The 15902-nt window shown below is 36.8% G+C and overlaps 1 protein-coding gene across 1 annotated transcript in view; it reads left to right on the forward strand.

Annotated features, from left to right (window-relative positions):
* Positions 1-15902, forward strand: part of nonC (serine/threonine-protein kinase Smg1) — a 794437-nt gene that overhangs the window by 749688 nt on the left and 28847 nt on the right. The window contains 3 exon segments of the mRNA XM_068225601.1: positions 70-217; positions 14893-15053; positions 15234-15396. Of these exon segments, the coding sequence (XP_068081702.1) occupies positions 70-217; positions 14893-15053; positions 15234-15396 (472 nt within the window).

Here is a 15902-nt window from a genome sequence, read left to right on the forward strand (position 1 = left end):
TCCCTCTTCTCATCTCCTAATTTATTTCATATACTAACGGCATGCTCATTTTGAAATATTTTACCACAGTTACTTGATCAGTGTGAGAAAAGCTGTGTGCTCATTGATGGACTTGATCAAGGAGTGACTGCTGCTGAGGAGAGTCTCATGCAACTTCTTCCACCAGAGGGACCAATAGATCATTCTTGGATACAGAATGCTGAGATTCTAATTTCTGGTAAGTCACACTAGTGTATAGTTATCTCTCTCTTCTTTTTAACTCTTGAAATTGTGATTGGTTTTAAGATCATCACAGAAATTATCAGGCTGTCAAGATTTTGCTTTCTTAGCACCACCCATGGGTCATGTGTAGCGTACTTGAAGGTTAAACCTACAGATATGAAGCAACAGTAACCCTTTGGCCTTGCTCACAACAAACGATTGGAATACCTCGGAATTATTCTCGGTCTGTCCATTAGCAAACACCATCAGAAAATCACAGCCAAACTGCAATCAACAAATAATGTAGTACAGGGCAATCCAAATAAACCTTTAAAAAATTTTAATGAGTTATAATTTTTCTGTAGAAGCTAGTGTGTACATGAAATTGAGTTTGATTGTCTCGGTGGCTGTAGAAGAACCTATACAGTATCCCTACCATCTATTGTGGACTATTAGGACTATTGTTGGCTATTATTAATTAGTTTGAAATCTCTATTTTTTACAGTACTCCCTTCAGCAGTATGTATATATTGTGAAAACTTATTGTAAGACAAGTTTCGTGATTAAGTCACAGTGGGCATTTCAGAGAGAATTAGGTGTGTAATGTTTCAATCAGGCGAACATTTTTATTGATTGGAGGAAAACTGGAACAACATTTTCTCTTCAGCAAGGGCGGAAAACACAGACCTGGAAAGAATTAAGATTGTGTTTTTAACCTTCAGGGATGGTTACTGAACTCATCAAAGAAACCATTGCACCTACTGAGACAGGTCACTTGTATGGCACATGTCGGAGAGCTGCAAAGGAATCAGGCTTCCAAGCATGCAATGCAGGAATTGAAAGAACTAGACATAGAAACGTGAATACGTACTTGTATTGGTTTCAGACTCTTCATATTGCAAGCCCAGACATTCTCTCTATAGATGAGGTGTGGTTCCACCTGTCAGACTACATTGACATGCAAAACAGCAGGGCTACTGAAAATTCAAATATCATCCATGGAACATCTCTGCTTTCTGAAAAGGTTGGAGTCTGGTGCACAGTGTCAGCTACCAGAATAGCTGGTCCCATTTTCTACGACAGTGTGGTAAATACTGAGGTTTATGGCCACTTTTTCAAAGAATTCATGGAGCAGCTGGATGGCATTGAATTGTCAGAAGGCGCTATCCAGCAAGACGGCACGCCATACATCTAACGACTCCGTGAAACTTGTAGCCAGCTTCTTTGGTGATCGCTTAATGTAAAACTATATATATATATATATATCTGCTCCCCCCTCACTCAAATCACTAACATGTGCGAAAATCATTGTAAGGGGCATCATTAAGGACAGAATGTACAAGAAAAGACCACAGTCACCTGCTGTTCTCTGTGAGGCCAATAGGAATGAAATTAATAAAAATAGTAATAAGAATGGCATATGGTACAAGAAATAAACTCTACAGACGACACCATAAAAAATCATAAACTCTTTGGAATTCTGGTTGTAAATCATACATTTGTGGAGAAAGCTAAGAGCCCTGGAAAACAGTGGACAGAAGAATATAAAAAAACACCACAGGGAATTCATGAAAAGATTTTGGGAGAAGGGGAAAGGGAAGCCATCAGACCAAGCTAATAAAGTTCAAACGCGCTCTTTAATTGGACACAACAAAGAAAGAAGAAGAAGAATAACAACATATGGCCTCTGGAGAGGCCTGGTGCAGGCCTTTTTCTAGTAGATGGTCTACAGGCAAACTGCGTGTCTGCGAGAATGGGGCCCTACCTAAGATGATTTCCAGTGTTGAAGACATCGCAAACACCCAGTCCCCAAGCCAAATGAATTAACCAATTAAAGTCCCCGACCCAGCCAGGAATCAAACCCAGGACCCCTTACACCCAGGACCAGCATTCTAACCATTTAGCCACGGAGCTGGGACTTCGGAGAATGTCACCAAATATGATGTGACGTACAGTTTTGTATGAATGCTGATGGAAGACATTTTCAGTATTTACTCTGAGGAATCTCCCATAGTTGTCATTCTAGAAGATTGCACGTTTGCTACTATTGGTTCCCATGTAGCTATCAGCTTGCATTTGGGAGATAGTGGGTTCAATCCTGATTATCGGCAGCCCTGAAGATGGTTTTACGTGGTTTCCCATTTTTACACCAGGCAAATGCTGGGGTTGTATCTTAATTAAGACCTTGGCCGCTTCCTTTACACTCCTAGCCCTTTTCTATCCCATCGTCAATGTAAGATCTATCTGTGTCAGTGCGATGTAAAGTAAATTGTAAAAAATATTGCTGGTTCAAAAGTTAAATCCTTAAAATTGTAAAGGTGTATATGGACTGCCCTGTGTAAAAGTTGTGTGATACTACAGTAAACTTTGTTTGTGTTTTTCAGGGGCCTGAATGAAGGAACAAAGTATAGGTATGAAAAAGCGTGTAATTGAAAGTATGCCTATAGCAACTTATAAATGACTGTAGTGTCCAATGAAGGGCAAAGGCCTCTCTCAAGAGGGGGAGATCTGTTCGATTGATCTTGCATGGTGAGCTAGTCACGTGGAATTGTCATTATTGATAGTCTTTTTTTTTTTTTTCACTAGAGTTATACTTTTTAAAAAAAATAGAGTTATACCTACTTTCCCAAGATTTCACCTTTTCTTTTGTGATATTTTTCATCTCTAATTCTATAACTTAGCACTTATTTGATCACTGTTCTACACTAGAGCAACTTAAGCAGAGCAAAAATCCACAAGGGTGTATTGTGTTAAAAATTATGTATTTGAGGTGATATAAACTCACAGTAAACATCATACAAAATTTTGTATTAACCCTCACGGGAAAAATCAGTTATTTTAGACTGTTTGTTATTGTCTGCTATTAATGGCAAAAGCAGTGCTCTCAAATCATAAAAACATCAGACACATTATGATGTGTTACAAAACACATTGGAGTGTTTGACAGCATCATCTCCTTGCCCAGCTCTTGCTGAATGCCATCAACAATTTTGTTGATGGTCATGGGTTTCATAGTAGTGACGTTCTTGTCAATATCTATGTATTAATCAAACAATGCCCGCTCTCCTAAACTGTCCACTTCTTTGTCACCACCGAGAGCATTCCCATTGCTAGAGTTTTCGCAATTGCTGAATCCCACTTCAAGAAAACAATTGCATATGCTTAATTGCAACACTCATCACAAAGCTGTGATGTAATGCATCTCCTATTGAAGAGATTCAGGTGTTATATATTTGTACACTTTTGGAACTACAGTTCCTAACGTCAAAAAAAAAAAAGAATGTATATATATATATACACACACACACACACACACACACACACACACACACACACACACACACACACTGCTGTGCAAAACTTAAGGACGAAGGTAACTTTAGCATGTTATCACTGCCAAGTAACATGCTCAATGAAACTTGAACCATACATCAGAAGAACTGCTATGGTATATGGTACAGCAGGCAGCTGAAAGGAATATGCGACGAGATGAACAGGCCTTAAGGACCAAGTAAGGATAGGGCATAACATCACTATTAACTGCTTAGCATTCGCTGATGATCTTGTGCTGCTGTCAGAGAACATCGAATCAGCTATAATGCAAGTTTACACTTTGGAAGAGATAGCAGTGGAAACCAGCCTACAGATATCATTTGAAAAGACCAGTTTCATGACTTACATTAAAGAAGACCAGAGATACATAATGACAACAAAGGAGGATAAGTTAAAGTGTTAAATTCAAGTAGCTGGTGAGATACTACAGCTTAATGTGCTCGAGAAAGAAGGAAACCATGAGAGAGCCAGAAAAATGGACCTTGCATTCTATGTTATGAAAAATGCTTACAACAAGAAAGCGATTTCTATTGGGACTAAACTACGACACTGTCAGACAGTAATCTAACCAGAGTGCCTGTATGTTTCAGAATGCCTAGGATTAACATCCAGAAAAGACATCGAAGAAACCAAGAAGAGTGAAAGAAAGATTTTAAGAAATATTCTCAGTAAAAAATAAAAAAAATAAAAAGTGCTGACACATACCAATCAATCAATCAATCAATCAATACTGATCTGCATTTAGGGCAGTCGCCCAGGTGGCAGATTCCCTATCTGTTGCTTTCCTAGCCTTTTCCGAAATGATTTCAAAGAAATTGGAAATTTATTGAACATCTCCCTTGGTAAGTTATTCCAATCCCTAACTCCCCTTCCTATAAATGAATATTTGCCCCAGTTTGTCCTCTTGAATTCCAACTTTATCTTCATATCGTGATCTTTCCTACTTTTATAAACGCCATTCAAACCTATTCGTCTACTAATGTCATTCCACGCCATCTCTCCGCTGACAGCTCGGAACATACCACTTAGTCGAGCAGCTCTTCTTCTTTCTCTCAATTCTTCCCAACCCAAACATTGCAACATTTTTGTACCGCTACTCTTTTGTCGGAAATCACCCAGAACAAATCGAGCTGCTTTTCTTTGGATTTTTTCCAGTTCTTGAATCAGGTAATCCTGGTGAGGGTCCCATACACTGGAACCATACTCTAGTTGGGGTCTTACCAGAGACTTATATGCACTCTCCTTTACATCCTTACTACAACCCCTAAACACCCTCATAACCATGTGTAGAGATCGGTACCCTTTATTTACAATCCCATTTATGTGATTACCCCAGTGAAGATCTTTCCTTATATTAACACCTAGATACTTACAATGATCCCCAAAAGGAACTTTCACCCCATCAACGCAGTAATTAAAACTGAGAGGACTTTTCCTATTTGTGAAACTCACAACCTGACTTTTAGCCCCATTTATCAACATACCATTGCCTGCCGTCCATCTCACAACATTTTCGAGGTCACGTTTGCAGTTGCTCACAATCTTGTAACTTATTTATCACTCTATAGAGAATAACATCATCCGCAAAAAGCCTTACCTCCGATTCCACTCCTTTACTCATATCATTGATATATATAAGAAAACATAAAGGTCCGATAACACTGCCCTGAGGAACTCCCCTCTCAACTATTACAGGGTCAGACAAAGCTTCACCTACTCTAACTCTCTGAGATCTATTTTCTAGAAATATAGCAACCCATTCAGTCACTCTTTTGTCTAGTCCAATTGCACTCATTTTTGCCAGTAGTCTCCCATGATCCACCCTATCAAATGCTTTAGACATGTCAATCGCGATACAGTCCATTTGACCTCCAGAATCCAAGATATCTGCTATATCTTGCTGGAATCCTACAAGTTGAGCTTCAGTGGAATAACCTTTCCTAAAACCGAATTGCCTTCTATCGAACCAGTTATTAATTTCACAAACATGTCTAATATAATCAGAAAGAATGCCTTCCCAAAGCTTACATACAATGCATGTCAAACTTACTGGCCTGTAATTTTCAGCTTTATGTCTATCACCCTTTCCTTTATACACAGGGGCTACTATAGCAACTCTCCATTCATCTGGTATAGCTCCTTCGACCAAACAATAATCAAATAAGTACTTCAGATATGGTACTACATTCCAACCCATTGTCTTTAGTATATCCCCAGAAATCTGATCAATTCCAGCCGCTTTTCTAGTTTTCAACTTTTGTATCTTATTGTAAATGTCATTGTTATCATATGTAAATTGTATTACTTCTTTGGCCTTAGTCTCTTCCTCTATCTCGACATTATCCTTGTAACCAACAATCTTTACATACTGCTGACTGAATACTTCTGCCTTTTGAAGATCCTCACATACACACTCCCCTTGTTCATTAATTATTCCTGGAATGTCCTTCTTGGAACCTGTTTCTGCCTTAAAATACCTATACATACCCTTCCATTTTTCACTAAAATTTGTATGACTGCCAATTATGCTTGCCATCATGTTATCCTTAGCTGCCTTCTTTGCTAGATTCAATTTTTTAGTAAGTTCCTTCAATTTCTCCTTACTTCCACAGCCATTTCTAACTCTATTTCTTTCCAGTCTGCACCTCCTTCTTAGTCTCTTTATTTCTCTATTATAATAAGGTGGGTCTTTACCATTCCTTACCACCCTTAAAGGTACAAACCTGTTTTCGCATTCCTTAACAATTTCTTTAAACCCATCCCAGAGTCTGTTTACATTTTTATTTACCATTTTCCACCGATCATAGTTACTTTTTAGAAACTGCCTCATACCTGCTTTATCAGCCATATGGTACTGCCTAACAGTCCTACTTTTAAGACCTTCCTTTCTATCGCATTTATTTTTAACTACCACAAAAACAGCTTCATGATCACTAATACCATCTATTACTTCAGTTTCCCTATAGAGCTCATTTGGTTTTATCAGTACCACATCCAGGATATTATTCCCTCTGGTTGGTTCCATCACTTTCTGAATCAGCTGTCCTTCCCATATTAATTTATTTTCCATTTGTTGGTCATGCTTCCTGTCGTTCGCATTTCCTTCCCAATTTACATCTGGCAAATTCAGATCTCCCGCTACAATCACATTTCTTTCCATGTCGTTTCCAACATAGCTGACTATCCTATCAAATAATTCCGAATCCGCATCAGTGCTACCCTTTCCAATTATGCAGTAACAAAGAAGTATATAAAACCTGCAGAAAGGTTAAATTATTTGGACATATTTCAAGAATGCCTGACAACAGACTCGCTAAGAACATTTTTCATCATTTCAACAAGCCCAATAGGAAAGGTAACTCTTATGATAAATGGTTTGTTAACACCAGGAAGCATCTGCAATAAATGAACATCATGGATCAAGACATCCACAACAAAACCACTTTCAGAAACAGGATACACACATTTGAGGAGTTCCTAGAGCCAGAAACAAGAAACTACAGTGGACGGTTGAAAAGAAAGAAGCTGTAAGCAAGAGAATGAAGGAATACTGGCACCAAAGAAAACTGAAATCATGAAGAGTTATTTATGTGGTTCATTGTTGGCCAGAATCAATTATGAATGAATCATGTGGAAGTAGTGTGTGTGGTTTTTGTTTTTCTTTCACTGTTGGCATCTGGACAACCTTGTTCCATCACCAAGCCTCCTTATCAGTTGATGTTACTCCAGATGCCCTTACATTTAAGAGCTGCTTTTCTACAGCAGTTATTTGCAGCAATGCTTACGTCCAGTAGTCTTGCTCCAGAGAAATAGAGTATGGAACTGTAGCAAGGGATAAGAAAGGACATACTGAAATACGGACCATACACCCTGTATAGAGGTAGGTTTTGTATTATACCCATATGTCAGATGTTGCTGAAGTCAAAAATGCAATATCAAATCAAATCAAATCAAAATCTCTTTATTTGCAAATGAGGTGTCTACCTCGGTGGCAAATGGTACACTAAAATACATTATTGTCAAGCACTAAATATTAAATTAACAGGAGAATAAAACTTTCCCAAAATACAATATTATACAATTTACGCTAACATTTTTTTCTATTAAGCACACAGCTCATCCTTAATAAATTTATATTGTTTACAAAATTCTACTTATAATATCTCCTGTAGTACTTACAAATATAGTCAACTGATATACAGTATGTGGAATTACTTCAAATGATACTATACAACTGGTATAAGATTAATATTTACATTGCATTTATTTATTTACTTTTTTTTTTTTTTTACCCGTTCTGGATCCTAAGTAGCATAACGACCTGCTGCGTCTTAACCAGAGCCCCTTTTGCCACCACTTTTCAGAGTTCCTGAAGGGCCTTCACAGCTACCGTAGCAGTCCCAGGGCCCTCGAAGTCCCCACTGTACTTCACCCCTACAGGCAGTCCCCTACTTTGGCTGTCGAAACTCCTTAGACCAGGGGATGGAATTAATTTATTCACACACATTTTTTTTATTTACAATAACCTGCACTGGTCGAATGCCCTCTAACACTTCATTTATTTTCTCTGTTGCTGTTTATTCTCTTCTTGAATATTATCTGTACAGATTTTGGAAAAGGATCAAACACTACCCCTGGTAAACTGTTCCACTCCTTCACGCCCTTCCCAATGAATGAAAATTTACCCCAATCGCTTCTGCTAAAATTCCTTCTAATTTTATATTTGTGGTCAGTCCTGCCGATATAATTATTTTCCAACTGAAGCCTCTCACGGATATCTCCCCATGCTTCTTCTCCTGTATAGGCTCTATATAATCCTATAAGTCTAGTTTTCTCCCTTCTCTTACTTGAAGTTTCCCACCCAAGTTCCTTTAACATTTCTGATACACTACTCTTTCTCCTGAAATCCCCTGTTACAAATCTTGCTGCTTTCCTCTGCACACTATCTATTTCTTTTATTAGGTATTCTTGGTGAGGATCGCAAACACTGTTTGCATATTCCAATAATGGACGAACCATACTTAACTAACTTTTCTCTTTTATATCTTTGTTGCATCCTTTAAGTAGCCCCATTATGACATGTAACGATCTGTATGCTTTCCCAACAATGTCATCCATGTGACCCTTCCAGCGCAAATTACTTTCAAATCTCACACCTAAGTATTTGCACTTGCCATCTTTTGGGATAACTACCTCATCCAAAGTATATTCAAATTCAGTTTTAAAACTCCTGTTTGTAAATGTTGTAACAGTTGATTTGCCTCCATTAACCTTCAGACTATTCTCTTCAACCCATTGCTGGATATTCTCAAGGTCCCTTTGTAATTCTGAACAATCCTCAATGTTATTTATTTTGCTATAAACAATTATGTCATCTGCATACAATCTGATTTTGGATGTTATATTATTCCCTAAATCATTTACGTACATTAAGAAAAGTAACGGACCGATTATACTACCCTGTGCAATTCCCTTCCAAACTTTCTCTTCCTGTGATACATTATTTCCTACTTTGACTTTCTGAACCCTTGAATTTAGAAATGTTTTTATCCAACGTGTAACCCTTACGTCCAATCCTATTCCCTCCAATTTCTTTAATAATATTCCATGTTCCACTCTATGATCAAGATCTATGGCTATGCAATCTAACTGGCCTCCTGAATCCAATTGATCTGATATGTCCTTCTGAAATCCCACCAGTTGTGCCTCACAAGAAAATTTCTTTCTAAATCCATACTGGCTCCTCATGAACCAATTTTTATCATCATATATCCCTCTGATGTACTTTGATATTAAACTCTCCAGTATTTTACAGACTAAACTGGTCAGGCTGATTGGTCTGTAGTTCTCTGGTTTCCTTTATCACCCTTTCCTTTATAAATTGGTATTATTATAGATTCCTTCCATTCCTTTGGTATCACACTATTATTTATGACATAGTCAAAGAGAAATTTTAAATAAGGCACTATGTACCACCCCATTGTCTTTAACACCTCCCCAGTAATTTGATCACTTTCTGCTGCTTTTCCTTGCTGAAGCAGTTGGATTTCTCTGAAAATATCGTTTGTGAATGAGAAGCTTCTTGTTTCTCTCTGTGGCTCTCCCTCTCTATCTTCTGTTTTGGTTTCCAACTCCTGACAATCATCTACTGGATCTCTGAATTCCCTACTAAATAGGTTTGCTTTCTCAGTATCTGTTAAATAGTGTTCACCCCCTTCTCCCACCATTGTAGGAATTTGGATTCCTTTTCCTTTTTGATTCCTGATATATGAATACAGCTTTTTCCATTTTCCTTTGTGGTCATTACCCTCTTGAAGTATGCCATTCATATAATTCTCTTTTGCTTCCTTTTTCACTCTATTCAGTTCCCTCATTAGCTGTTTTCTAGTTTCTCTACTGCAGCGATTAGTGGAGATGATAGGCAAAATACCAGAAGTATCAGTGTACCGTGTGAAGAGAGGCAGGGAGAAGTGCCAAGTGACCAATAACAGTGTTCGGAGTGAAGAAGTGCTGGTAGAGAGGCGAAGTGAGAATAGGGCTATTTGCAGTGAAGAGGGAAGTAAAGGAAGTGTATGCAGTGAAGTAAGAGAAGCGCAAGGTAAAAAGGTAACGGCAAGGTTAAACTTGGGGAGCCTCGACCAGAGTAGGGCCAGATACAGGAACAGAGATCTGACAGAAATGTGGGGTACAAGTGGATATGAGAGGGGGGTAGTTACTAGAAGTAAAAAACAGTAGTAGGTGGTTTGGTTACTGAAAGTAGAGATGAGAAGCGAGAATGGTTGGTAAGGTTTGGACATTGGTATATAGAGTACTTGTGTAGGGTAAGATGTATTTTAATTATAGTGTATTTCAGAGAAGTAGTGCATAGGGACCTATATGTATATGTGAGAGTGGAATAGGTATTATGGGGTGCTCCGGGATCGCATATGGATATTTTAAGTTTATTATTTACTGTAAGTAAGGCAAACGGTTCATAGAGGAAATCTACCGTTGGCCAGTTGATTATTAATATTATTATTATTACTATTATTATTATGAGTATTACCATTATTTTATTATTATTATTATTATTATTATTATTATTATTATTATTATTATTATTATTATTATTATTGATATCACTATTATTATTTTATATGTGGGTAGGGGGTATTGTATATTTAGTTATTTATTTATTTATTCATCTAATTATTTATTTGACGTGATAGTGTGAGAGAGGTGAGTTTATCATCATTTTGTAAATTTTGGTTTGTTTGTATGGAGAGGAGAAAGAAATATGAGGTTGGAGAGGTGTTGGTATATGCGCGATTGGTATTTGTGTTGTTTGCAGTATTGATTAGGTGTAGGTCAGTAACAATAAAGTGACGAAAGCGCAGAACGAAATAAGGACACTTGATGAGCATGCTTGAATATTGAGTAAGAGACTGCTACAGCAAATGACTGTTACGAATAATACTCTTATACATAGATTATTATTATTACTATTATTATTACTTTCATTATTATTATTATTATTATTACTATGTTTCTCTTTTTTAGTTTTACTCTACGATAATTTTCGCTTCTTTTTCTTTTTTTTTGGTGAACTGAGTGGTTTATTATTATTATTATTATTATTATTATTATTATTATTATTATTATTATGGTATTTATGTGTGGAGGCTGGTGTCTGGTATGAGTATTTAATTATTATTATTACTATTATTATTACTTTCATTATTATTATTACTATGATTCTCTTTTTTTTTTAGTTCTACTCTATTGATTCTGGGGGGTTAATTCTACGGAATGAGGGGCATGGCACGAGGCTCTGAGGATGACTGCTGTGGTGGCTCTACTTTAGGGGTTTCACGTTTCCGGAGTGTCCAAACGAGCCTTATGGCATGCCCAGGGGATACGATAATTTTTTTTTCTTCTTCTTTTTTTTGTGGTGATCTGAGTGGTTTATTATTATTATTATTATTATTATTATTATTATTATTATTATTATTATTATTATTATTATTATTATTATTATTATTATTATTATTATTATTATTATTAGGGTATTTATTTGTGGAGGCTGAAATGTTGTGATGATGGGGTATTCATTGTTAAAATGTGGTGAGAGTAGAAGTATGTCTGTTAACTAGATTGTAATTAGAGAAGTTGGCATAGCGGTCTATGTGTATGTGTGAGAGTAAGCAAAATCTGAAAGATGGCTGGTTTGGTATGCAATCGTGTAATGTTGCTGTTGTAGCTTATTTTGGAGTAGGTCAGGGAACAATAAAGGTGATGAAAATGCTGAAGCATGAAGGTTTGCGTGATGAGTGGGTACGTGTGAATGATAACAAGCAGAGAGTTGCAACACCAGCAATAGAATGTAAATATAGGCCCGGCTGAGGAGGTCTGATCTATAACTGTAGCGTTAGGTCTTTTTGTTTTATTGTTCATTTTATTTTGTAAATGGTGGAGAGGGGTGGCTTAGGTTGGACTACGTTTATTAATTTTATTAGTTATTGATGTTTTAAGTGTGAATTTAGAATTAGACAGGGGAGTAGCTGGACGTGGCATGAAGAGACGGAAGATGACTACCGTGGTGACCTAACTTTTGAGGTCACGTTTCCGGAGTATCTGATAGGCTTCATGGCACGGCCAAGGTGTACAGTAGCAGTATTTAGTATTTATTTATTTATTATTATTGTGAACATGTACTCGGGGCTGAACGCCTGTTTTGTTCATTAATAAACAACAATTAGTCCTAGTTTCTCTACTCTCCCTACCCTCTTTGATTTTCCTGTTTACTATTCTACATTTTCTTTTTAATTTTCTTATTTTCCCTTGTATAATAAACAGGGTCTGAGGTCATTTTACCCTTCTTAACAGGTACAAATCTCTTCTCTCCTTCCCAAATGATTCCTTTAAATTTAGCCCAAAGTGTATCCACATTACTCCCTTCACTTATCCAACAACTGAATTGTGATTTAAGGTAAGTCCCAAATTCATCAACTTTAGTTTTTCTGTACAATTTCTTGTCTTGTGTGACCCTCTTATTAAGCCTTTTTGGTACCAGTCCTACATCCATTATTACAGCCTTATGGTCACCTATTCCTTCAATTACCTCAGTTTTATCAACAATTACCCATGGTTTAACCAAGAATACATCTAGTAAGTTATTGAGACGAGTCGGTTCATGTACTACTTGTGTAAATCCTCCCTCCCAAATTAACTTATTTGCCAGTTTCTGTTCATGGGCTTCACTTGCAGCTCCATTCCATTCAACTTCAGGCAAGTTTAGATCTCCCCCAATTATTACCATATCATTATTATTGTTTTTATGAGTATAATCTATTATTTTCTCAAATATTTCCATGTCTCTTTCCTCTCTTCCAGGCCTGTATGTTCCTGTAATTCCGTCCTCCTTCATATTATCACAAACTAATTTTATCCCTAATATTTCATCCCTTTCATCGGTAAACCATTCATGTGAACAATAAGTTTCCTTCACCAGAATAAACACACACACACACACACACCCTCCCTTTTTATCTCCTCGGTCTCTACGATAGACTGTGTACCCTTCAGGAAATACTTCTCTATTACCCACCCCTTCTCTAACCACGATTCCACTCCTATCACCGCATCAGTCTCATAAGATTCCATCAATGTACCGAATTTTAATTGTTTATTTACTACACTCTGACAGTTTACCAAGAGCAATCTCAGACCCCCTTCCTCCCTAAAACTTGACTGTTGCAATTGGGTAACTCGAAATTCCTTACTTTCCTGAGTTTCATTTTCTAGTTGACTGAGCCAGCTTGGGGTATGAACTCCTGATTTTAAAAAAGTAAACAAATGGTTGAAATTCCTCCCTTATAGAGATATAAAATGGCTTTAAAATGTTGATATTCAATAGATGGCATTGATTATAAAACACTAATGCGTGTTACTACTGCATATTTGATATAAGTGACTAGATGTCACTAAGATCATTCTGTGGGGCTCTCATTTTTTTGTTTTAGACTTTGATTCAAATGCTCGTCTGCTTATTTAAGACCATAACAGATGTTGCTAAGATCGTTATGTGGGAATCTTATCTCATGTTTGTGTTGAGCATTTTGATGAATCTGGTATGTGAAGTGGAGTAAATCTCTTTTCACTTTATCTTCTCAGTGTATGTGTATACATTAACCAATACTGCATAGACTAGGCCATGGCAGATCTGTAGTCATATAATAAAATCCTTGAAGTATTTTCTTAGCATAAATAAAATTGACACTCAGGCAGCCTAGATAGCATCAAATAAAAATTACTGCACACAGCAGCTGAGGCCATATGATTATTACCATAAATAGAATATGTGACTAACCTCAAATTTAGGCATATAAAGACAGAAACAATGAAAGGAACACACAACAGGAAAAACACGATGACAGGTCAGTGTGGGAAGTGGAAGAAATAGAAAGAAAACACAAAAGGACAAGGATAAACTCCACATCTCCATACCCTACTGTCTACAAAAATTGGCTCTTTCCTCATCAATCAGAGTTCTACATCTATTTCTTCTCAGTTTCCTGGGCTGAGTGGCTGAGACGGTTGAGGCACTGGCCTTCTGACCCCAACTTGGTAGTTTTGATCCTGACTCAGTCCAGTGGCATTTGAAGGTGCTCAAATATGTCAGCCTCATGTTTGTATATTTATTGGCATGTGAAAGAACTCCTGCAGAACTAAATTTTGACACCTTGATGTCACCAAAAACCGTAAAATTGGTAGTGGGATGTAAAAACCAATATCATTATTCTTCTCATCCCCCAGTGAGCTCGTTTCTGCTTCCCAGCTTCATCAGTAGGGTGGGCTTCAACACTTATTGGGATCTTCAGTCTTGATTCAGGAAGTGCAGGTTAAGAAGAAAGCCAGAAAAACAAAGGAAAAAGGAAAAGACAAAAAGATAAAGATGAATACAGATGATTAAAGACTACTGTTATTTACTAATTTCATATTTTGTATATATAAAATGTATTTTGTGACTCTGTGGAAGTGTTTTGAACTCATGGTCTCAGAAGTGAGGGGTCCATTTTAATTCATTGTTTGTTTGAAGAAATTTAAATGTAAGTGGCTACACTTCGTGCAGATGTTGAAGGTAAACACAATATTATATAGGCTAAAATGTCTATTCATTTTTGGATGTGTCATTGTCATATATGATCACTGTAATTCCTCAGATTTTATGAATGTCATTTATCATTTATGTATTTTGGACATAATTGTACAGAGAAAAAAGAAGGTAGGTGAAGGATGCTTTAGTATTTTTTTGTTTTTTGAAGAAAGGAATGCATAAACTTTGGTAATTAAGTAGAGTGTTTTTTTGTGAAATTTCAGATAAAGTGAAGACATTGCAAGAGCAGTTAATAAAATACCAGCAATCCTTAGTTGACACCCAAGAGAACTTAAAGAAGCAAGTTTTAGCAGTTAGAAGTTTGTTTTCCGCTCATCACAAACTTATGTTGGAAGTTCGCAGTCTTCTGAAGTCTATGGCCAAGGTTAGCTAGTGCAGTCCCAGATATTGTTGAATATGATGATGATAAACCACTAGTTTAATCCTTGCAATTTGTATATATGTAGACCCTCAAAAGCCTACTCTTAGGTATAAAATTCTTATTTTAACATTTCTTGATTTAATCTAGAAAAATTGTTTTTTTTTTGCTTGTCTTTCTGTCCAGTTTGAAGACGGTGGGTTGGCAGGTCTACATGAATATCTGTCTGGTTGCCGAATGTACTCCGAACAGTTTTCCTCTGTAATTCGAGACCTGATGGCTGACGAGATTGATGTAGATAGAGTACATTCGGCAATGGAACAACTTCAAAGGCTAAAGGAAAGAACAAGTACGTATAAGCTGATTATGGGTAAACATTTTCAGCTCTGAGTTATAAAAGCAAACAAAAATATTTTTATTAAAACATTTTTAACAAGGTATGTTTTTAAAATAATATATTCTAGTAGATAGAAATGTATTTCAATTTTCTATCCTTAAAAAAAACAGTATTGTTTATTTTTGTAATTGAAGACTTAAGTACAAAAACAGTAACTCTCAATAATAATTTTGAGTTATGTAGGTTAAGATCTGCCTGCTGTCATTTCTTGATGGTTACAGTACTTTCGCATCCATCTCTTGGCACATGCCAGAGCAAAGTGTAGCTTCCACTGAAGTCCCAGTCTCATCCATGGCTGTGACAATATGGAAGCTGCTGGGGTATGGGTGGTGCTGATTAATGACATTCAGAGCACAACCAGTGTGTCTGAGTGTCATGAAAGGTGTTGCTCATAGTGTTAGTTGTGCTACAATAGCACTGTCTGGCCCAGTGAGGAAAGCAATGGCAAACTACCTCAC

The sequence above is a fragment of the Anabrus simplex genome, chromosome 1 (genome assembly GCF_040414725.1).
Source record: "Anabrus simplex isolate iqAnaSimp1 chromosome 1, ASM4041472v1, whole genome shotgun sequence".
Classification (NCBI taxonomy): domain Eukaryota; kingdom Metazoa; phylum Arthropoda; class Insecta; order Orthoptera; family Tettigoniidae; genus Anabrus; species Anabrus simplex.